Genomic DNA, 24749 nt, shown 5'->3' with positions numbered 1-24749 from the left:
GAGGCTTTCCTTATATACCATTTAGAGCAGGTTACAGAAATGGGGTGGTCCCATACGTAATCACATGTTATTTCCTGGGCTGTTTTAACCTCTGGAGTGAGGTGATCCTCTTTTGGTCTCCAGGTAACATTCCCCAACTCCAGTTTTCCTTTGTTTTATGGTAGCACTCATTAATCCCTCTTCCCCTCCCTGCCTATGTTCCACACACATACTGGTTACCCAGATATCATTATTTGTGGTTCTGACACATTTTTGTATACATAGTTTCTTTCAATTGAAGTTTACCAAAAAAAAGTCTAATCCTGCCTTCTTAATCACTTCATCTATTACCATTTCCTCTATGCTTCTGTTGCCTTCTGAGTCTGAGCAAAAACTGTGACCGCCCAAGTCCTAAATGGCTTGACCTCTACCACCTCTCCAGCCACCCTGGCCTTCAATTGTTCCAATATGCCATGTCCCCATTCGGCCACAGGGCCTTTGCATTGCTCATCCCTCTGGTCAATAGCCCTCACATTACTCTATAAGGGGTACTACAAGAAAATACCATAGAATAGGTGGTTTATAAAAAGCAAACTTTTGTTTCTTATAATCCTGCAGTCTGGGAAGTCCAACATCTGGGTGTCAGCAGATTTGGGGTCAAGTGAAGGCCTGTTTTCAGTTTCATAGATGGAGCCATCTATTGTCCTTACATGGTGGAAGGCCTGGATGGCTCTCTTCAGTCTCTTTGTATAAGGACACTAATCCCATGAGGGCTTGACCTTATGAACTAAACACTTCCCAAAGGCCCCATATCTTAATACCATTGCCTTAGGGTCAGGATTCAGAGATGAACTTGAACACTGAAGCCTACTTAGCAACAGGGTAAATCTCTTGCCTTTTCCACTAGCCCATCTGATTTAGGTCTGACTAGGTTTTCCTCCTCAGCACCATGCCTAGCACATAGTAGGTGTCTAAAGCTATCTGTTGAATGGATAAATGAATATAGAATAACCAAGCTTATGAATTGCTTCATTATAATTAGAATACACTGTATAAAGCTGGGATGCCAAACTAAGCAATTTAGATTTTTTTAAACAGGCAATAGGGAGCCATTGAAGGCTTGTGAGAAAAGGAGATGCCTGAACTGACCTTTGTTTCAACAAGATTTCTTATGGAAGTAGGTTGAAAAGGCCATGAAAGAGGCTGTGGCAGAGTCGGATGAAAGATAGCAGTGGGAGGTAACCAACGCCTCACCTCCACTCTGACCGCAGAGGCCAGCAGCCAAGCCCAACAGTGACCTCACAATCACTTCCCAGATTTTCTGTCTCCTAAGGTCAACATCCCAGTTGCTTGTGCAACTCCACCTTTCAGGGTCACATCTAGAGGTCACGTCCTACCTTCTGAGTCACTCACATCAACAAGTTGAGACTCAGGAATCAAGAGCATAGGAGAACGCTGGCTTCACTCCACGGCAGTCAAGACTTAGGCATGGCAGACAACCCAGTGGACTTAAAAAGTCTTATGCCCACAGAGAGGAAGTCCATGTGGAGGACAGCTGAGGAGAGGCGGATGTCTGACCTCACCCGGGTGCTGGAGTGGATGGAGCGGAGGTGGGGGAAGAAGAAGCGAGCTCTTCAGGTGTGCGTGGTAGAACAGTTATTCAAGGCCATTGTAATAGGGGAGTAAGAGGATGTTCTTGATGCCCCAAATAAGAGGCAGGGGGTGAACTAGTGGAAAAGTACCAGAGGATATGAGGGAGGAGGTTGGTTAATAGGGTTAGACCATCTGTTTGCTGATTAGTACTTCTCAAAACCGGGCTTCTCCCTACCCTCCAAGAATGAGAGGGGTACAATCTTTCTTGATGGTTAGATTTCAAGGGGATACCTGCAGGTTCTTCAGAAAGGCAAGATTGTATTGAAAAGGTGGCAAGAGGCTGGGAGATTTACATCCCAAGGGGGCAGAGAAAAAAATTTCCAAATACAAGTTTTTAAAAAACTAGATGCTCTAAGAAAAGAGTGTAGAACTCCTGCCAGCCCACCTCCACCATTCTGCCTGCCTCAGAGGCAGTGCTAACCGGTCCTTCCCTCTTTCTCCAGAAACTACAGCAACCAAATTTGCCTTAGTTTTCCCAGAGGTCCTCCATCCCAGACCCATCATCTATGAAGAAGAAAGCCGTGCCCTTGGAGAGTGGCATCTTCTGTGGGGGATGCCACTAATCCACCTCCCCCAGTCTCCAGGAAAAATGGGTGGAAACAGTGCCACTAACGTAACAGCAATGCCCGTCCTCTAGCAAACCTTTCACCTTTTCTGTATTTAGCCTTGTACATCTGGTCTCTCATCATCCTCTCCCAGCCAGCATCATGGGGGCACCATGATTGCCCCCACTCGAAGAATGGGAAAGTGAGATGAGGAAAAGTTCCTTAGGCCACAGGCTTAATACAGGGCAGAGTCGGGTTCAAACGCAGATTTATCCAACTCCAAGTTTCTGAGCTTTGTTTGGCCAATCCCCCACACCAGCTTCCATTCCCCTGTACCCAGTCCAGTGCCCTGGCTTTTCAGGAAAGCTCCTGGATCTACTCCTGACTTAATTCTCTGTAGTCAGAAAGATCTGACTGCCAGATCCACCAGACAGGCTAACAGGCACCTGCTAACAGAGGTGCCAATGACTTACTGACAGCACCCCCCACTGCCCCATCCCCATTTGGGGCATAAAAACAGGGGCCTGACAGCTCTTTCTCTCAGAATTCAATTTAATATCAACAACAGAAATAATACTTTCATGGCTAGCAGGTTCCCATCTCCTTCCACTAGGACTATATTTATATAATGTTTGAATAGATTTACCTTATTTGTGGCTTTCATTGTAAATAATTTTGGATCCAGGGAGGAAACTAATTTACATTGAAAATACTGCTAAATCTTCACACATCATTACTCCTCCCCAAACCATCTGGATTTCTAATGAAGCTCCTAAAAAAAGAGGGTGACAAGTGTTATATGGTAGGAGTTAGACAGCACCAGGTGGCAGGGGACCCTTTAGTGATGACCAGGGCAGGGAGGCTTGTCTCACATTAGGACCTCTTTGGCCTCTTCTCCTTTCTCCTGGGGTCAGGCCTGACAAGTTGGGCTTCCCACACTACATACTGCTGATGGTGCTGCCCCAGGGGATCACTCTGGAATCAGAGAAGACCCCAAGATCAGAGTATTGGCCTCAGTGGCAGTGGCCACTAAGTGGCTTCTGCTCTGAGGTTTCACTGCATCAACTCCACCAACTTTCCCAAAAATGGGGGGGAGCACTACTCCAACAACTTCTTTGGAGATACAGAGGCCACTCTGGATGAGATGGTCTTATCCTCTCCCCTCCCCCACTGAAAAATGCAGCCCGGGCCCCAAAGGGCACTCCTTTCCCCACTCAACCAAGAAAAACCCCAAAGCTGAACAGCAGCATCCATCCTTCAGCACACCCTTGGACAGCTTCCTCTTACCCACCTGCTGGCTAATGGGAACTTTCCTTCCACCTGCATGATGCCCTGCCTCAATTGTTACCCCATCCTTAAGAAAGCAATAATTTGCCACTGAGCAAGACACAGACCAGGCTCTCGCCAGGTGGTCTGACCTGGCGCCTACAGCCTGAGTCACTGTCCCTGTAGCCACAAAGGACATAGCTCCAGGGGACAGCTAGTCAATTTCCCACGATACTTAAGCATACTTTCTGTGCCCCTTATAGATTGGGAGGGGCACTTCCTGGGTGGCCCCCTTTAATGTGCCCTGCTGGGCTCTTCACCCACGGGTCCCTGCAGATCCCTAGTGAACCTTCCTCCTTGTCCTGAATGTGGAAGCTGTAAGGCAAGGCACAAGTCACACACAAGGAACCTGAAACAGAGAGGTTGCCTAGCTCCTTGGCAGATCACAACACATGAAAAAAGAAAAGGGCAAAATTTGTTGTGATGGCCACTCTGGGAAGGCAGATGCCTGGGGTCGGGGTGAGGGGCTGAGGAGAGGAGGGGTCTCTGGGACAGAGAGAGAGTCAGGGTGGCCAAGGCCCAGAGGTCTGAATGGGCAGGAGTTCCTCAAAGACAGGACAGCCTTCCTGTGCTTCAGATGGAGGCAGGCAGTGAGTCACAGACAGGAGGCCACTTAAGCAGCTGGGACTCCTGCTAGGGACTGGGTAGCAGGTTTTCCATAGAGGAGGAGAGGGACAAGACCAGGCCTGAGGCCTAAAAGGTAGTCCTGTGGCAGTGACATGGACATCAAGGTGTGTTCAGACGGCCAAGGAGCAATGAAAGAAAAAAGAGCTCTGGAGTGTGGGTACACGGGAGGTGGCACCCCACACACAGAAGCCTCCTCCTGTATAGGACAGAGGCGAGAATCGGGGCAGGGCAGATGCAGCACCCTTTCTCCTGCCTTTTCAAAAGCAAAAAGCCAAGGAAGAGGCACTTGCTAAAGCAAACAAGAAGGAAGAAAAGAAAGGCAAAAGCTCCCAGAAGGTGAAGCACCAGGGAGAGGGTCACAAGGTGTCATTCCAGAACCAGGTAATGTGCCCTCTACTGTCTCAGCCCCAATTCGCTCTCCAGCTCCACCCTGCCTCTCCTGCACAGGATCTGACCACACTTCTTATTGAAGGTTGTGAAACACACTCCTGCCCCATGCCGGCACTCAAATAAATCACCCACACCCACTCTATATCCCTCCAGTGTCACCGATGGTCACTTCATGACAAATGCCACATCATCCTCCACCCATCATTCTCCCCTACATTGCTCAGGAATGCCATCTGAAAGATGAGAGCCCCAGGCCAAAGAGAGACACAGGAGCCACCCAGTCATTTGGCCAAAGGGGCAGTCCCACACCCCACTGCCCACAAGGACCGCGTGTCTCCAAGGTCCATGTGACCTCCTCCTGAGACAGGGAGAAATAAAAGTGGAGTATTAGTGGCAAGCACCAAGGACACTTCCTCTATCCCCACCCTCCTCCGTCACCTTTGGCCATCTTTCAGAAAAGCCTTGAAATCACTGTTTGGGATGGGGCAGCCAGACTCTATAACTTGGTGCAACTTCTCCTGCTCCCTCCAAGAACTCAGGACAAGGCTCCAGTGGGAGTAAGGAGACCAGCAAGTATAACCGGATGTATAACTTTGAGCATCTGGGCAAGCATCTGAGCATAAGTGGCAGCTTCACCAGGGACAGCCACAGGAAGTCAGGTAAGGGAAGGGTCTCGGCCTTGGAATCCTAGGACATCATCCCTAAGACCCTCCTCTCAGAGGAGCCAGAAGCTCACTCCATTCTTAGAGAAGAGGCACCCATATTAGTCAGGTGCCCCCCTAAAAGCCAGGAACCCACTCAGAGGGTCTTCAGGGATCACACCAAAGGTGACATTTGGCAGCTCTCAGGAAGCCAGCATGGTGTGTCCCAGGTTCCTGAACCATTTTGATGACATGGCCCTCACAAATTTAGATATTGTGACAATGTTAATCACAGACGGTGCCATGCCTGCTGGCTTAAAACCTGCCAGATGTTGTTCACACCTAGGAAGAGATAGACAGATTACACCAGAAGCCCAGTTCCAACATTTCAATCCTGGCTCCACTACTCTCTGCGGAACTCAGAGTTGGAGAATCCTGGGCAAGCCCTCCATCTCTAGGGTTCAGTCTTCTCATGTATAAAATGGACAATAACATTATTCTCCTTGTAGGATGGTTTAGCAAGACGATGTATGTGAATCACCTAGCCTGACATAAAAGGAGTGCCCAACAAACAGTATAATCACTGTCTCTAAGTAAAAACCTTGTGAAAGTTTCGGGAGGGCTGACCATGGGGTTGGAAAAACAGGTACATTCATTGTGCCTGGCCTCTTGGGACCAAAATATGAGATAAAAGTAGAGTCTGGAAGGGATTCCAACCAGCTCATGGGAAGCATGGAAAGGAACCTGTAGACAGGAGCTGCTGGTTCTCCTACACACTTGTCCCAACAAAAAATCTTTCCTTCCTCTTTTCATTTAATACACCAAAGTTATTGTGACCAAAGTATCATCATTCATCTACCAGATTTCAATGTGATTGACCTTCAATTCAGGGAAAGGTCCTGGATGGAATCCCAGAACAGTGCTTTAGTGGAAAAACTCATTGAATCTGGAAAAGCTCCTCAAGGTGCCAATGTAAATTTCTTGCTCTTGATACATGTCCGATGGTTCTATAAAATGTTACCATTCATAAAAATACAGTAAAGGGAGCACAGAAACCCTCTTGATCTTCTTTGCAACCATTCTGTACATCTATAACTACTCCAAAATAAAAAGGTTATTTAAAAAATACCACACTGGTTGGCATTATGCCCTAGGCAAAGCATCACACTTTAGCCAAGTTTCCTGGGACTCCTAGTATCTTTCTAATTCCAAAGTCATGAGCCTGTTGGGTTCATCTTCTCTCTGCTCTCTATCAACCAGGATGCAGAACAACCCCATTTCCTTAATTTCTCCCCAAACCTCTCCCATAAGCAGGTTTTACTGAAGGTTTGGGGACAGCAGAGGGAATGAATACCCCACAGACTTATATAACCACCAAATTAAGAGGTTGACAATGAGACCCCTTTACTTATCAGTCCCTTGTCTTCTGTCCCCAGAATGTTTTTCCTGCCTACATTTCCCTGTAGGGAAAGCTCCTATTTTGAAACTTCATGACTTGACTAGAGTGAGACAAGTCAGGCACCCAGGCACAAAATTTAAGATAGCACTTGGGTACCAACACTGTACTTGCATGAACCAGAGCGGGAGAGCCTGCTTAAATTTCCCCCAGGGCACTTCACGTGCCTCAAACCTAGTCCCAATCCTGTGCAGCTCCTCTTCTTCCTCACTCATTCCTGTCCCCTTTCTTCCCTCCTCTGCATTTCTCATCCCACACATTCCCACTCCCATTCCCAAAGTAGCCTATTGAGATATTTTCCAAAACAAAATCAGTTCTTCCCTAAAAGGATGATGAAGTGATCATTGTCATTTCACTGCCCGAGGATGCAGCAGGGCAGGCTGACTTGCCAGCTATTTGGTCCTCTGCAGTCCCCTTTTTCTCCCCTCATCATCCAAGACAAATCACCCTATAGGAGAAGTCTTTCCTACCCTAATGTAATACAACTAGTGGCCACTGGAAGGCAGTAAATGGATTGGTCCAAGAGCTGTGGTTGGTGTTTAGAGGCATCTAAGGACCACCTGGAGATCCATATGTGGCCTCCAGGACTGAACCTGGGCACTGCTAGGGGGGCTTCCTGTGCAGGCTGGCATGAGATCTAAAGTAAGTGGGTGTGATCTGGATCTGGTGACAAGTTCAAGACAAAGCAGCCCCTAGGAAGGGCATGGAGCCAGTTGCATGTTAGCTTGGATTGCCACAGACCGGCAAACTCAGCATGCCTCCCTTAGAGAAGGGCTCTGACCTGATACAGTAACCCAAGTTGAAAGTCAGAGACTCGTCTACCTCTTCCTCCTTTCTCGACCTTCATGACCAGTTGCCATGATCAGGTACCAGGTCCTTTAACTTCTACCATCTTAATATCTTAAATCATGAAGATCTGACCAGGTCCTATACCTTCTATCATGTCCTCCGTATCTTCATCTATTTCTCTCCTTTTTCACTACAATTATCTTAGTGTAATCTTGATGATCTTTCATTATCAGAACCTCTTACAGCTTTCAGCCTGTATGGCTGTCATTTGCCTTTCTAACTTATTTGTGTCTTTATATTTAAAGTGATTGTCTTCATAACCCCACCAAATAAAACTAATAGAGAATAAAATTCATGCCTGTAATCCCAGATACTCTGAAGGTGGAGAGTAGGTGGATCATGATTTGAAGCTAGCCCAAGCAAAAAGTTAGTGAGACGCATCTCAACAGACAAAGCTGGGCATGACGGTGTGCACTGACATCCCAGCTATGCAGAAGTATAAGTAGGAAGATTGCAGTTCAGGCCAGCCTGGAGAAAAATTCAAGACCCTATCTCAAAAATAACCACAGAAAAAAGGACTGGGGGTGTAATGTAAGTGGTAGAGCACCTACTTAGCTAGTGTGAGGCCCTGAGTTCAAACCCTAGTACTTACTACTAGGAAAAAAAAACACGAAATGAAGATGTGCAAGCTGATCGAAAATAATTCAGAATAATTCTCTTTTTTACTTGTTTCTTTTATTATGATACTGTTGTTGTACTGGTGGTACATAGTGACATTTACAAAAGTTCTTACAACCTATCATAGTTACATTTACCCCCTCTTTAAAAAGTTCAATAACTAAAAGGAAACACAACTAAATGAAGTTAGGGAAACCATATTTGAACAAAATAAGTGCAACAAAGAAATAGAAGCAATTTATTTTTATTTTTATTTTTATTTTATTCATATGTGCATACAATGTTTGGGTCATTTTTCCCCTCTTCCCTCACCCCTTCCCTTTCCCCTCCCCCCCTCCCCCTCGCTCCGTCTCTTACCCCCCCTTACCCCTTGCTACCTGGCAAAAACTATTTTGCCCTTATCTCTAATTTTGTTGAAAAGAGAGTATAAGCAATAGTAGGAAGGACCAAGGGTTTTTACTAGTTGAGATAAGGATAGCTATACAGAGAGTTGGCTCGTATTGATTTCCTGTACATGTGTGTTATCTTCTAAGTTAATTCTTCTCGAACTAACCTTTTCTCTAGTTCTTGGTCCCCTTCTCCTATTGGCCTCAGTTGCTTTTAAGGTGTCTGCTTTAGTTTCTCTGCGTTAAGGGCAACAAATGCTAGCTAGTTTTTTAGGTGTCTTACCTATCCTCACCCCTTCCTTGTGTGCTCTCGCTTTTATCATGTGCTCATAGTCCAATCCCCTTGTTGTGTTTGCCCTTGATCTAATGTCCACATATGAGGGAGAACATAACGATTTTTGGTCTTTTGGGCCAGGCTAACCTCACTCAGAATGATGTTCTCCAATTCCGTCCATTTACCAGCAAATGATAACATTTCATTCTTCTTCATGGCTGCATAAAATTCCATTGTGTATAGATACCACATTTTCTTAATCCATTCGTCAGTGGTGGGGCATCTTGGCTGTTTCCATAACTTGGCTATTGTGAATAGTGCCGCAATAAACATGGGTGTGCAGGTGCCTCTGGAGTAACCTGTGTCACAGTCTTTTGGGTATATCCCCAAGAGTGGTATTGCTGGATCATATGGTAGATCAATGTTCAGATTTTTAAGTGGCCTCCAAATTTTTTTCCAGAGTGGTTGTACTAGTTTACATTCCCACCAACAGTGTAAGAGGGTTCCTTTTTCCCCGCATCCTCGCCAACACCTGTTGTTGGTGGTGTTGCTGATGATGGCTATTCTAACGGGTGAGGTGGAATCTTAGTGTGGTTCTAATTTGCATTTCCTTTATTGCTAGAGATGGTGAGCACTTTTTCATGCGTTTTTTGGCCATTTGAGTTTCTTCTTTTGAGAAAGTAGAAGCAATTTTTTTAAATAGGGCCAGGAGGGGTGGCACACTTCTGTAATCCCAGCTACTCAGGAGATGAAGATAGGAGGATTGCCATTTGAGGCCAGCATGAGCACAAAATAAGCAAGATGCTATCTTAAGAACAAGCTGTGCATGATGGTGCATGCTTATAATTCCAGCCATTTGGGAGGCAAAGGTAGGAAGATTAAGGTCAGAGGTCAGCCCAAGCAAAGTTAGTGAAAAACCCTATCTGAAAAACTAAAAGCAAAAGGACTGGAGGCATGGCTCAAGAGCACTACCTACAAGTGTGAGACTCTGAGTTCAATCCTCTGAAGGAGAAAAGAAAGGCAAATATCCAAGAGATGAAGAATCCAGTGTCTGAATGTCTGAAGTGAAAAATGCAACAGAGCATATGAACAGCCACATTTGAAATTATCCAGTCAGAAAAGCAAAAGAAAAAAGAGTGAAGAAATCAATGGAACACCATCAAGAGAAATCAAACATGCATTATGGATTTCCAAGAAAGAAAAAGAGAAAGAAAGGAACTAGGAGATTATTTAAAGAAATAATAGCAGAAAGTGTCACAAATTTGGAGAGAGATATGAGTGCCCATATTCATGAGGCTCAAAGGTTTCCAAACAGGTTGAACAAAAACATCTACACTATGAGTCTAAGCAAAGAGAGTTTTGAAAGCAACAAGAAAGTAATTTTTCATATACAAGGGAGCCTTCATGGCATTATCAGTGACTTTCTAAGCAGAAACTCTGCAGGCCAGGAATACTTCACCCATGAAAGGTGCATTTCAGAAATGAAGGAGAGATAAATACTTTCTCAATCAATCAAAATTTGAGGCTATCCATGCCTCCTAGAACTGCCTTACAAGAAATGCTAAAGGGAGCTCCTCAGCTGGAATAAAAGGATACTTATTAGCAACATAAAAACTATGAATGTGCAAAACTCACCAGCAAAATCTAACATACAGTCAAATCCAGAATTCTTTAATGTTGTAATGGTGGTGCATAAAATCACTTTCAACTCTGATGTAAAAGTTAAACATTTTAAAAATTATGACACCATATTTTAAAAACTAACTGGACCAGTAATAAATCTTTTTATATTTTTATAATTGATATATAAAATTAATACATATTTACACTAAATGATATACATGTGTCACACTGTTGTGCTTCTCCCCCATTTTATGTTGTTGGTATTAGAATTTATGCCACTTGTGATGCCACTAACAAATTATTATAATGATAGTTATTTATAATTATAAAGTGGGTAGAGTACAATAATTTGATATATGTATACAATGTATAGTTATCAAATCAAGGAATTAGCATTTCCACCCACTCAAACTCTGAACTTCTCTTTTCTGCTTACTTTGAAATACATCATAGATTTGTGTATCCTTCTGTGCTATAGAGCATAATTCCTGCCATCTAACCTCTCTCCATCCCTCCACCCCTCCCTCTCCTACAGAGCCATTCTTTTGACTTTGTCTATAAATTCCATTGTCTATTAAATTCTTTTAATATTTAAAATATAAATACATCAGAATCAAGTTCTTGGAGTGAGTAACAGTTGGTATTGTTTCTACAAAAAGCCAATAAATCTCAATATACTTAGAAAAATAACTATAATTAAAACACAAGATAATAATATATAAATTGAAACATCAGTAAATAAAAAAGGGAGAAGTATAAGTATAGAGTTTTGTATGTCACCAAGTTAAATTGATATGAGTTTAAAATAAAATGTTATTACTGTAAAATATTCCGTGTAGCCACAGAGGAAAACCTTGTAGCTGATATACAGATATTAAAATAAAATATCAAAGCATAGCATGCATGACATCATTCATGCACAAAGGAAAATATAAGACAGGAAGAAAAGAACAAAGAAAACAATCAGAAAGTGGCAATAGTAAGTCCTTAGCTATCAAGAGTTACTTTAAACATAACAGGATTAAAGTCTCTGTCAGTCCATTTTCTGTTGCTATAACAAAATATCATAGACTGGGTAATTTATATAGAAGTGTATTTGGCTCCAGATGCTAAAGGATAGAAAGTCCAAGGTCACATTGACAGAATCTGCCATGGGCTCTTGTGGTGTATCTAGGGTGATTGAGGGTGAAGGGCAGCTCGTGTGTGTAGAAAGAAAGTACAGGGGTAGACTTGCTTCATAACAGCACGCTGTCCTGGCAGTGGTGTTAATCTGCACCTCCCAAGAGGGCCACCTCCCAACGCTACTACTTTGGGGATCAAGTTTCCAGCACAGGAATTTGGGGAACACATCCAAAGTACAGCATCCTCTATTGTGATAGAGTGGATGGATAAATTTTTTTAATCCAACATCTGCTGCCCACAAAAGACTCATTTTAATTTTAATAACACAACACAATAAGCTAAATGCAAAGCAATGGAGACCCAACAAGAGCAGGAGGAGGCTACACTTATGTCAGACAAAATAGACTTCAAGGCAAAACTGTCACCTAGCACAAAGAAGGTCATTATACAACAGGGAAAAGGTCAATTCATCAAGAAGACTTAACAGTTGTAAATATTTAGGCATCCAACATCAGATGACCTGAATAGATAAAGCAAATATTAACAGAACTGAAAGAAGAAATAAGTAACAATGCAGTAACAGTAAGGGAACTTAACACCCTAAAGATAGAAAAAAAGAGAGATCACCCACATGGAAAAATCAGTAAAGAAACTGATTCAGAAAACACTATAGACAAATGAACCTTAAATGAATACAGAACATTCCAGAACACATGTTCTTCTGAAGCTACACCAAACAGTCTCCAGGACAGATAACAAGTCTTAACAAATTTAAGAAAATTGAAAATGTTTCAAGCATGTTTTGTGAGCACAAAGGTATAAAACTAGAATCAGTAACAGGAGGAAAAATGAGAAAAAATGTAAATACATGGAACTTAAACACCACACTCCTGAATAACCAAAGGGATCAGGGAAGAAACCAAAAAGGACATTAAAAATTCCTGAGACAAATGGAAATGGAAACAGAACATACCAAAGCTATAGGCAACATCAACTCCTAGATTAATAAGAAAGAAGCAGTGCTGGCAGAGTGGTTTAAGCAGTAGTGTGCCTGCCTAGCAAGTGTGAAGCCCTGAGTTCAAACCTTAGTACTGCCAAAAAAAACAAGAAAAAACATCCCAAGTAAATAACCTGACTTTATACATCAAAGAACTAGAAAAAGAACAAAGAACAAAGTTAACAGAAGGTTAAAGTTAATGAAGGTTAAATCAGAAATGAAGATTATAAAACAGTAACAAAGATCAATGAAATTAAAAGTTGGTTTTTTGAAGAGATCAACAGAATTAATAAACTATTAATTAGACTAACCAAGAAAAAATAGTTAAATAGAGCTATAAGTCAAAGAGTAGATATTATAACTGATGCCACAAAAGTATAAAGGACCATATGAATAATTCTTTACCAGTTAATTGGTGCCTAAAAGAAATGGGTACATTCTTAGCAACATAAAATTTGCCAAGACTCAATTATTAAGAAGTAAAAAACCTGAACAGACCAATAACAAGGACATTGAGTGAGAAACCAAAAATCTCTCAATGAAGAAAAGTTCAAAGCCTGATGGCTTCACTGGTGAATTCTACCAAACTTTCAAATACAAATTAATACCAGCCCTTCTCAAACTCTTCCAATAAATCAAAGAGGAGAGAACACTTTCAAACTTATTTTTACCAGGCCCTCATTGTCCTAACACCAAAGCGAGGCAAGGATACTACAAGAAAGTCACAGGCCAATATCCCTGATGAAATCAGGTGCAAAATTCCCAACCAAACACTGAATTCAGCACTACATTAAAAGGTTAAGCACCATAATCAAGAAACAATCATCTCTAATATTGAGAGATCTACAATGCATGAAACTTACACCACAGTAACAAAATGAAGGGGTTTATATGTCATCTCAACAGAGTCAGGAAAAGCATTTGATAAATTCGGCATCCTTTCATGGTAAAAGTCCTCAATAAATTGGGTGTAACAAGAGTGTACCTCAGCATAAATAAAGCCGTATGAGACAGGCCCACAGCTAACGACATGCTGAATTGTGAAAAGCTGAAAGCTTTTCTTCTAAGGTCAGGAGCAAGTCGAGGATGCCCACTCTCAACCACTCTTCATCATAGTAGTGCAAGTCCTCGCCACAGCAACGGAACAACACAAAGAAATAAAAGACATCCAGATCAGAAAGGAAGATGTAAGCATGTCTCTTTTCACAGATCATGATCTTTTCATTATCATATTGTTGTTTTGCTAGAAGTACATTGTGACATTTACAAGAGTTCTTACAGTATATCACAGTTGAATTTACCCCCTCCATTATTCTCCATTGTCCCCCTAACCCATTCCTGGAATAGTTTCAACAGGCCTCATTTTTCTATTTTCATACGTGAGTACAGAATATTTCCATCACATCCACTGTCCTTCACCCTTTCCTTATATCCTCCCTCCACCCGGGTACTAACCCCCAGACAGGATCTGTTTTACTTTCCTGTTCTCCATTTTTGAAAAAAGGGCATTTTTGTTTAAGATAGCTCTACAGGGCGTTTCATTGTGACATTTCTAGTCATGATCTTATATAGAGGACACTAAAGACTTCAACAAAAAATAAAAGTTGCAAGGTACAAAATAAAAACTCAGTTATGTTTCTTTACACTAACAAAAAAACTAAAAAAGGAAATTTTTTTAAATCCCATTTATAACAATAAGATACTTAAGGATAAATATAAGCAAAGAAGTAAAAGATCGGTGCATTTAAAACTAGAAGACATTAATGAAAGAAGCTGAAGACGTCACAAATAAATGGAAAGGTACTCTTTGTTCATGACTGAAATATATTAATTATTCCAGTCAAATTTTCCATATTACCCAAAGCAATCTATGGATTCAACATAATACCTATCAAATTTTCAATGGCATTTTCAAAAACATAGAAAAAAGCTTAAAATTCATATGGAACTAGAAAAGGTTCCACAGTCAAAGCAATCTTGAGAAAGAATAAAGTTGGAAGCATCACACTTCCTGATTTCAAACTGTACTACAAAGCTATAGTAATCAAAACAGTATGGCACTGGCTTAAATACAGATCTGTAGACCAATGGAACAGAATAGAGAGCCTAGAAATAAACTCATACATATACAGCCAAGTAATATTCAACAAGGTTGCCAAGAACACACAACAGAGGAAGAAGAGTCTGTTCAGTAAATGGCATTGGGAAACTGGATATTCACGTGCAAAAGGATGAAATTGAACTCCTGTTTTACACCACTCATAAAAATTACCTCTAAATGAGGTCTGGAGGCATGGCTCAAGCAGTAGAACATATGCTTGAAAGTATCAAGCCCTGAGTTCAAACCCTAGGACCACCAAACAAATTATCTCTAAATGGATTAAACTTAAATGTAAAACTGGAAATTATAAAACTTCTATAAGAAAACATAGGGAAAAAAATACTCTCTTTTTTTGGTGGTACTAGGGTTTTGAACTCAGAGCTTCATGCTTGTTAGGCAGGTGTTCTACCCTTTGAGCCACGCCTCCAGTCCTTTTTGCTCTGGTTATTTTGGAGATAGTGTTTTGCTTTTGGCCCAGGCTGTTGTGGATTGCAATTTCTTTCTTAAGCTTCTTGTCATAGCTGAGAAGACAGGTGTGCACCACCATGCCCAGCTGGGGACAAAACCTCTTTGACCTTGGTCTTGACAATGACTTTTTTGGATATCCCACCAAAAGCACAGGCAACAAATTCAAAACCAATTAAGTGGATTACATTAAACTAAAAAGCATCTGCATGGCAAAGAAGACAATCAATGAAGTTAAAAGATGATGCATAGAAAGGGAGAAAATATTTGCAATTCATATATCTGATAAAGGGGCCAGTATCAGTTATGGTTTGGGTATGAAATGCCCCCCACAAGGCTCATCTGTTAGAGACTTGGCCCCCAGCTAATGAATCCAGTCATTGAGAGGGGACTGGATCATCAGGGCTCTGACCAAATCATTGGGTTAATCCATAGATGGATGACATTGGGAGGTGTTGGAAAGAAGAAGATTGAGCCTGGTTGGAGGAAGTAGGTCACTGGAAGTGTGCTTTGGAAAGACATTCCTTGCCTCCAACACCTTCCTAGTCAACTCTCTGCTTCTTGGCCATCATGATATGAGCAGCTGTGTTCTGCCATGCTCTTCTGCCGTGATGTTTTGCCTCACCACAAGCCCATAGCAGTGGAGCCAGCCAACCATGGACTGAAACCTATGAAACAATGAAGCAAAATAAATCTTTCATCTGTTAAGGTGATTTTCTTAGGTATTTTTCACAGTAATGGGAAGGCTGACTAACACAATATCCAAAGTACCTAAGGAACACATATACAACAGCAAAAACCAATAAACAATGGATGAATGACCTGAAAAAAAATTTTCCAAAGATGATCTGCAAATGAACAAACCAGTACATGAATACATGCTGAACATCACTAATCATCAAGAAAATGCAAATCAAAGCCACAAGAAGCTATCACCTCACTCCTCTTAGGATGGCAATTATTAAAAACATAAGAACAAGTGTTGGTGAGGGTGTGGAGAGAAGGGAACCCTTGCGTGCTGTTGAGAAATTTAACCTGGCACAGTGTTTTTGGAAAATACTATGAAGTTTCCTTTTAAAATTAAAAACAGAACTACCATATGAGCTAGCAATTCCATTTCTGAGTACATATCCAAAGGAAATGAAATTAGTATCTCAAATCCATCTGTACTCTCATGTTCATTGCAGCACTATTCACAGTAGTCAAGATAAAGAAAATCCAATACGTACATACAATGGAATGTTATTCAGTCATAAAAAGGAAACCCTGTTTGCAACAACAGAGATGAATTTAGAGGGCATATGCTAAGTGAAATAAGTCAGACAGAGAAAGGAAATACTATATGATCTCATATAAAAAATTGAACTCAGAAGTAGAGTAGGTGCTTGCCAAGGCTCTGGTTTGGGAAATGAGAATCGTGGGACAAAGGCTGCAAACTTTCAGTTAGAAGGTGAATAATTTCTGGGGACCTGATCTGAGGTAATTAATGTTCATGGAACGATAGCTTAAAATATGTCATTATATACTTAATTTGCTAAAAGAGTCTAAATATATACAAGGTGATAGGTGTTTTTATTAATATGATTGTCATAGTCATTTCACAATATATAAATGATCTTTTTGTATATCTTAAATATACAGAATTTGTTATTTGTACCTCAACAAAGCTAGAAAAATAAAGTGAGCATTTTTAATTCAACCTGACATTTTCAGCTTTCTAACTGGAACATTGAGATAATTCACCTTGAATACTGTTATTGGTTTAGCATTTTGGTATTTATTTCTAATTTATTGCATCTCTCCCTTTTCTTTTTTCCTGTTCTCTTGTGCACTGTTTTTGTTCCCTTTTCATCTTTTTTTTTTTTTTTGCTTATAAACTAAAACTCAGTTGCAATTGACTTTTTAATTCTTTTTTTTTTTTTTGCAGTTCTGGGGTTTGCGCTTAAGACCTTGCACTTGCTAGGCAGTTCCTCTACCCCCTTGAGCCATGCTGCCTGCCCTTAGTGACTGAATTAGAGTTCATAGCACACATCTTTAACTTATTACAGTCTATCTCCACTGCAGTAAAGTATTAAAACGCATGAGAATATATTTCCATTCCTCTTCTCCCAGTTTACATGCTACTGTTGCCACATATTATATATCTCCATATGTTGTAAATACCAAAAAACAGCATTTTTTGCTTTAAAAAACTATATTTTAAGGAAACATTTAAGAAGTAAGACTTACATGTTTACCCACATCTGTAATGTTCATCATTCCCTTCTGTCTGAAGTCATTTTCCTTCACCTGAAGATCTTCCTTTAACAAAGCTAAATAAGAACATAAATTCTTATAGCTTTTGTATGCCCAAAAAGGTCATTTTCATCTCCAAAACTTTAATTTGGATCACTTTTAATCATCTTTGTCTCTCTTTAAAATGCACATGGCTTGGTGAATATGACAGAGTACATTTGAATTGCTGTTTTAGTGTCCTGGTCTGCCATTTCTATCATGTATGTAGTTTCATTTCCTACATGTGCTGATTAGAATCAACAAAGAGGGGCCTTTTTATAACTCTGACATGATCTGTGCAGCTCTCTTATACTGTAGCTGACTATTTCACTTTTGTTTATGAAAGGTAGTTTTTGCTACATGCAGAGTTCCAGGTTGACAGCCTTTCTTCTTTCAATAGTTCAAAGAGGTGTTCCACTGTCTCTTAGTTCACATTGTTGCCAGTGGGAAGTTAGCTGTCATTCTAATCTATTTCTCAAAAATGCACCTTTTTCCTTTGTCTTTTTTTGATTTTCTCTTCAAACAATTAACAACAATAAGCCTTAATGTCATTTGCTTCTTGTTTCTTATGTTGTGTTTGATGTGTAGTTTTCATCAAATTTGGAAAAATTTCAGACATTATTTCTTTAATTATTCTCAGCTCTCCATTTTGTACCCTTTCTTTCAAGTGCCCTGGTGAGACCTACTTAATATTACACAGCACTTGTTTTTATCTTTCCATCTTTTCTCTTTGTGATTTCTTTTCTATAGTTTCTGTCACTATGTTTTCAGTTTCACTAATATTTTCTTCTTCTGCAATGCTCAGTCTGCTGTTAGCCTCATCCTATGTATTTTTTTTTTCATTTCACATGTTGTCATTTTCATCTCCAGAACTTCAGTTTGGATCACTTTTAATTTTCTGTGTCTCTCTTTAAAATGCACATGCCTTGGTGAATATAACAGACTACATTTGAATTGCTGTTTTAGTGTCCTGGTCTGCCATTTCTATCATCTATATAGTTTTGTTTCTTGCATGTGCTGATTAGAACTCAACTAAGAGGAGCCTTTTTATAACTCTCAAGTGATCTGTGCAGCTTTCTTCTACTGTAGCTGAGTTGGTCTACTCAAATTTATTGACTCTTTCTCCCCAACTCATGGGACTGATCATTCTTGCTATGCTTCCCCCTCCCTGCACTAGAACCTGGAAGCATCTTCCAGTTATTGTTTGATCATTTATGGGGCTTACCTCATTTCTATCTCCCCACTCAAGGAGTACTGCCCTGCATTGCCTATTGCCCAATGTCTGAAAACAGCAGTTTCCTGCAATATGCCAGTTTTTAAATTGCTTATGTTGGAAGGCAAAAATACAGTTCCTGTTACCCAAACTTGGATGAAAGCAAAAATCTTAGATTGGGTTTTCTAAAACATAGTCTAATGGGAAAATCATTAAAAATGTTTAAGAAGGAAATCAACAAGTTGGATTTGAATTTTAGAAGTTCACATCAGATCATGAGTGAAAGATCCCAATAAAGGACCCTGGGGAAACAATTGGAGCACATTTCCAAAGTAAATCTTGGTGAAGTCTGAGTAGCTGTGGAAAAGTGGATCCTTCTGACTCTTCCTCCAAGGGCACCTCCATCCATGAGATTCTGAAGGTGGCAGGCCAAGGGTGCATTTCTAATGCAGAGGGATAGGGAACCATAACCCCTGTGTCTCCATGAGTACAGAGTCAGTCCCTGGATCCCAAAAATGGCCCACTAGAAATCTAACTTTTCTATTCACCTATAGACCAAGAATATTAATCATTTTTATCGTGGACTGGCTCCCAGAAAAATGTGCTGACAACCTGAGTTCATGCTCACACTAGATACAAGGCCTTGGGCACAATGCCTGACCTTTAACCTTCAACCCTCTCATTTACTAAATTTAAATGATATGGTTGTGAGACTATAGTGTTCTTCCCCACTAGAAAGCCCTTCAATTGTCATTATGTTTAAAATATTGCTACTCTTCTTTCTAACACAGGTGCATCTGGGTCCAGAAGAGGATCAGAGGTCACAGGAAAGTCTTTTCTCCAAGAGATCCCCATTTATGTCAAAAGAGGACATTCAGATAATTTTTCTTCTGGAACACAGCACCAATTTCCACAATGCACAAACAAGGCCTGCCAAGACTACCTGGCCTGTTACATTGTCTGGATCCAGCTGACAGGCCAGAATACCATACTAGGCATAAAGTGTCCTAATTCAACTACTTGCTTATTGTGAGACCTTGGGCAAATCACATTCTCCCTGGGTCATCATTCCTCTATTTGTATAACTATAGGAAGTCTAGAACCATTCCCCTAGCATAATAAGATCTCTGAACTTAGTTGGTAAAATCTTGCAAGCTTACAGAGAGAAAGAACAATTTACTTACAAAGGTAAAAGAATCAGACCAGCATTAAGTCAGAAGTAGAATGGTACCTACAGATCATTGAGAGTAAAGACCTATACCTCAGAATCCTGCCCTACCTGATAAAAGTCACTACCAGGGAGAACAAACGGTACTTACAGATTTAATAATGAGGACTTAATCAGCCATGTATCCCTCTGTCTTCAGAAAATGCTCTAAAAGACAGTGAAAGCATCAAATTACAAAATAGTGCATTGAAAAATCAAAATCTAGATGCACCCTTAAAGCCAGGTGAGGGGTGCCAAAATGCAGGGCTGGTGGAGTGGCTCAAGTGGTAAAGTGCCTGCCTAGCAAGCGTGATGCTCTGAGTTCAAACCCCAGTGCTGACAAAAAAAAAAAAAAGAACAAAAAATCTTTTTTTTTTATTTTATTATTCATATGTGCATACAAGGCTTGGGTCATTTCTCCCACAAAAAATCTTTATGTCACTTCAGTTATTATAGACCATATAGACCATAAAAATATAGATATTTCTGCATTAATTTAACAGCCATCATTAACATATTACACCAAAAAGTAGGTCAACCTCACAATAATGTGGATGCAAAAAAATCTAAAAATGTTTTAGCAAATATGTATGAAAATCCATCAAATATGACATGTCTGAACTGAATAATACTAACTAAGTGGGATTTATCATGGCAAATAAGGAAGGAAGGCTATAACATCAGAAACTAGCTACCTGATTCACTACACCAACAAGTTAAAAAAGTGACATAATCATATCAGATGATAAAGCAATATAGAACCAAGAAATTACTACTAATAAAAATTCTAAATTAGTAATGAAGCTGTTAAAATATTTAAAACATAGCCAAAAAGTTGTCAAATATCATTCTAATGAAGAAATGATGAAGTCATTGTAATTAAAAGCAGGAACAAAATTGGGCATGATGTTAGTATTTCACCCTTATTGTTCTAGAGGATCTGTTGAATGCAGTAACTCCAGAAGAACAGGTATTTTTATAAATACTGGGAGATATTTTCATTTTTTCCAAAATATATGATTACATATCTTCAAAACTCAAGAATTTTTAGTCCACATTTAACAAAATTTGCTATGGTTGTTGATGTACTAACCAGAAATATTTTTTAAAACAATAGACTTTTCTCTATGCCAATTAAAAATGGAATGGGTAGAAAATATTCCATTCTCATAAGTAAAATTTTGCAAGATACTTAGGGGACTATAACAGCTAGAAGAAAAATCAAGGTCTCCAGGCTCTAGCCCCAATAGAATTTTATTCAATAAAACCTCATATTTGGGTCACATTGGAGAGCCATATCTCCATGAATTTGTCTTTATTCATTCTGTTCTTCCTGTAATCCTTTTCCATCTGCTAAGTTCTTTGTCCTTGAAAAACTAGCCCAGAGCTTATCTCTTCTGATTTCTTCTTCTAAGTCTGCTAGACTAATTCCCAAGAGAGGAGAGGAAAGACTGAGAGGAAGAGGTAGAGGGAAGGAGAAAAGAGGAGGAAGTCAGGGAAGCTAGGAAGAGTAGTGGGAAGGAAAAATGAACCTCACTAAACAAATTCGATGGAGGATCCTGCTGGAGCCAGGTGTGAAGTGAAGGCCTTGCACTCCTAGCCTCATTCCCTTTTGCCTGCCCTACCCCTCACCTGTCCCGGGATCTAAACCCATGGTGGCTTTTCTGTACAATTTCAGACTTGGACATCAAGGACGCAATTGCCCTGGAGTCTGCTCCGCGACCAATGGCATTCCGTCGACAAAGCATGGCCATTGACCCCATGGTGCAGGACAGTATGTTTGGCAACCGCAGAGTGACCCTCATGAGAGACTGGGCGAGCAAGACACCTGACAGCACTTACGAGCGCAAGCTGAAGAGCCTCATGGAGAAGAACACAGAGCCCAAGATGGAGAATGTGAAGATGCTGAAGCCAGAGGAGGTTCTGAGCTGCCGGTGAGCAGCTGCCGGGTGGGCTGCGGATCCTGGAGAGTGGGCTCTGGCCACTGCTGTCTCTGGTCAGACACCTGGAATTCTAGGCAGCATGCCTGAGCCCTGTCCCCAAGGCCCAAAGGACTGTTCCACCTGGAGACACTGGCTTCTAACAGTCTCCTTGCCCATGGACCACCTCCTCCATTATGTGCCAGCTAGGTGCTGCCAGCTGAAGCCATCCCTCCAACCTTCCCATTTGCTTCACAAATATGCAAAAATAATACGGCCTAAGAACTTTACACTGGCGCTGAATTGCACCACCTCCATGACTATCTACTACATGTTTGGGGTTTTAGACTCCCAAGGGGACATGAACAAAGGGTCCCCTTGCTTGCTTATTCTTCATCTTACTTACCAGGACTTGCTGGTTTTACAGCCTGGTTCCCCCACACCAAAAAAAAAAAAAAAAAAAAAAAAAGTTCAAGGCTGCCTCTCCTTAAGCCCAGCGTTAGCCTTTCCTGTAAAGACGTAACTGTCAATGTTGAAAACCTTCAGCTGAAGGGGATGTGAGACAAGAGAATCATATGGCCGTCCTTGTAAAGCTGGCAACAATACACTCATCAGTAGGCTTAAGATGGCCTCAAAGGTCTGGAAGCCACTGACCATGCCACAAGATCTGCTCTGTTCTCTGCTGGCTAAAGGGTAAGTGAGTGGCATGGTTAGCTGGCTAACAGGTGAAGAGTCAGAGACCCCCACTGGTTGTCCTCATGGGTGGTTCCAGCAGGTGAGTCCATGGTTGGATGACTTTGACTATGGCTTTCAGATGGACAAGGTAGCTCTAACGGGCTCTGGCCACAGACAGCCTTCCTAGCCTCTGTGGTGGGGAGAAAAGAGATTTGGATGGGACTCTTAACTCTTCAAGGAGGCCAAAAGGATATTTGAAGAGATGGAAGCTAGGGAGCCATTAGAAAAACACCCAAGAAAGCTGGGCGCCAATGGCCCACACATGTTATCCTAGATACTTGGGAGGCTAAGATCAGGAGGATCATGGCTCAAGCCCAGCCCTGGCAAATAGTTTGTGAGACCTCATCTCCAAAATAACCATAGCAAAATGGACTGGAGGCTTGGCTCAAGTGGTAGAGTGCCTGCTGTGCAAGAATGAAACCCTGAGTTCAAACCCCAATCCTACACATACACAACAACAACAAAAAAAAAAATCCAAGAAAAGGTTGAAACAGTCCAGAATGGGATCTTAAGGAACGGCACAGATACGAATGTGCGAAGCCATCCCAGGTTGGGAAGCTCAAGGAGAAAGGGGAAGGAACCATATTTTGAGCTGCCAGGGAAAGGGCTGTCCAGATGGGGGACTGGCGAGGGCATCCGAGCTGGCCATGAGAACAAATAAAGCTCTGGGAATACCTTGAAGAAGGTAAGCTGGAAAACCAGGTTCCATCAATGTGCAGCTCCTCCCCATCTGTAGCAAGCATCCAAACAGCAGGTGGCCTGGTAGGGGACCTTACCCCTTAGACTAAAGCTGGGATCAAGTAGCTAGGTGTGGTGGGGCACAGCTGTAATTCCAACACACAGGAGGATCACAAGTTCTAGGCCAGCCTGAGCTATGTAGTGTGGCCCTGGTCTCTAAATAAATAAATCTGGGACCAAGGCTGAGGATGCTGGTGGAATAAGGACCTCTCTGGCCAGATAGCGATCACATAGTACATTCTGTCCTTCAGCAAATGTCAGAATGACGGGGCTTTACAAGACATTTTAAAACAATGTTCTATTTTAATTATTTGAATACTATTAAAAGAAAATTTGCATTTATATTCCTAAAACTGCTCAGCCATTTTCCCTGCTGTTCTGTTTTTTCTCCTGTCCTTGGCCTCTCTGGATTATGTGCACATGACAGCGATGACACCAACTTACATTCTAGCTTTCTCCCCACTTGGCTTCATGTGACAACCACGTTGCACCTTCTTCCTAATGCCATTTTAATTATGGCATTTTAATTAAGAGTCCTCAAAATGGAATAGCCCATTCCTCTGTTGATGGAATAGCTCATTTTCCCGTTGTTGGTAATCCCCAAAGTTATTATATAACTTTTCTTTCCTCTGACTTCTGTTCTTGATCTAAGTTGAGAAGAGGCAGGGAGGGGAGTTACTGAGTCAAAGATAATGAGCCTTTTTTCTTTGGAGGGGGACAAGAAGTAGTGCCTGGCACACTGACTTCCCAAAGAGTTATGGCAATGGAAACCCCCAGCACCCCTGTCCATGTGGGATGTCCCTCTGTCAGTTCACAAATGCAGGACAGACAGGCCCCTGGGAAGGTCCTTTGCTACTCAAAGCCACCCTTGCTGACCTGTGGCCTTTTCTCGCACAGATACCTGAGGCTGTCCAAAAACAACATTCGTACCCTGCTGAAGCTGTGCAAAGACGCGGGGCTGGACGTGGACATCCACCCCCACATGGTGGAGGCGGAGATAGACTCTAAGAAGGTGTTTGCCCGCCAACAGAGAATAGCCCTCTGAGAACTGCTCTCCACCACCTCCTTTGGGGTCCCTCTGCCACCAGAGGCCGTCCTATAGCTCACTGCAACTGGCCCTCCAGACAGTGCATCTCTTAGCCATAGATCAGGAAACACGCCCAGAATGCATGGAGCCTTGGCCTGGTGTCTGTCAGCTCTGTCATCAGCACCAGGTGTGTCAGCCTCAGAAAAACTGGGGTGTCCTCCTTCTCAAAAGAGGAGGCCTTTAGAAAATCATTGCTAGAAATGAGTGAGAAAATGGGACTCTGGTTCCCCACAGGGACTTCAGGAAGGACAAGAGGTAAACATGCAGGGCTTGGCTTCATGAGCTGGCCCTCTTGGATAGAGAAAGTGGGTGACAGGAGCCTTGGTCAGCGTAGGGGAGCAAGGGGACCTTTGAGTGCTCACAACCAGGGCTCCCCACCGTTGAGCTGGGAGACTTTGGAGCTGGTAGGGTTCTCGATACCAGAAAACCAGAAACTATGATTCAGGACCTTTCCCAGAGTCACACAGACAATGATAAAGGCTATGCCCTCTTGCATGACAGAGATTACAGGCAAATCCTGCAGG

The 24749-nt window shown here is 41.7% G+C and overlaps 1 protein-coding gene across 1 annotated transcript; it reads left to right on the top strand.

Annotated features, from left to right (window-relative positions):
• Positions 1-1467: 1467 nt before the first annotated feature.
• C15H16orf78 (chromosome 15 C16orf78 homolog) lies at positions 1468-24183 on the top strand. The gene is made up of 5 exons (XM_020185706.1): positions 1468-1617; positions 4395-4511; positions 5053-5179; positions 21425-21680; positions 24036-24183. The coding sequence occupies exons 1-5, from the start codon at positions 1468-1470 to the stop codon at positions 24181-24183; spliced, it is 798 nt and encodes a 265-aa protein (XP_020041295.1).
• Positions 24184-24749: the final 566 nt, after the last annotated feature.

The sequence above is a fragment of the Castor canadensis genome, chromosome 15 (assembly GCF_047511655.1).
Source record: "Castor canadensis chromosome 15, mCasCan1.hap1v2, whole genome shotgun sequence".
NCBI classification, from domain to species: Eukaryota; Metazoa; Chordata; class Mammalia; order Rodentia; family Castoridae; genus Castor; species Castor canadensis.
Note: the sequence above shows the minus strand (reverse complement) of the source record. Positions and strands in the feature narration are given on the sequence as shown.

Coding starts and splice junctions, on each gene's coding strand:
- C15H16orf78 (XM_020185706.1), top strand. CDS start 1,468: ATGGCAGACAACCCAGTGGACTTAAAAAGTCTTATGCCCACAGAGAGG. Junction 1,618..4,394: donor AGAAGAAGCGAGCTCTTCAG/GTGTGCGTGGTA, acceptor CCTTTTCAAAAG/CAAAAAGCCAAGGAAGAGGC. Junction 21,681..24,035: donor GAGGAGGTTCTGAGCTGCCG/GTGAGCAGCTGC, acceptor TTTCTCGCACAG/ATACCTGAGGCTGTCCAAAA.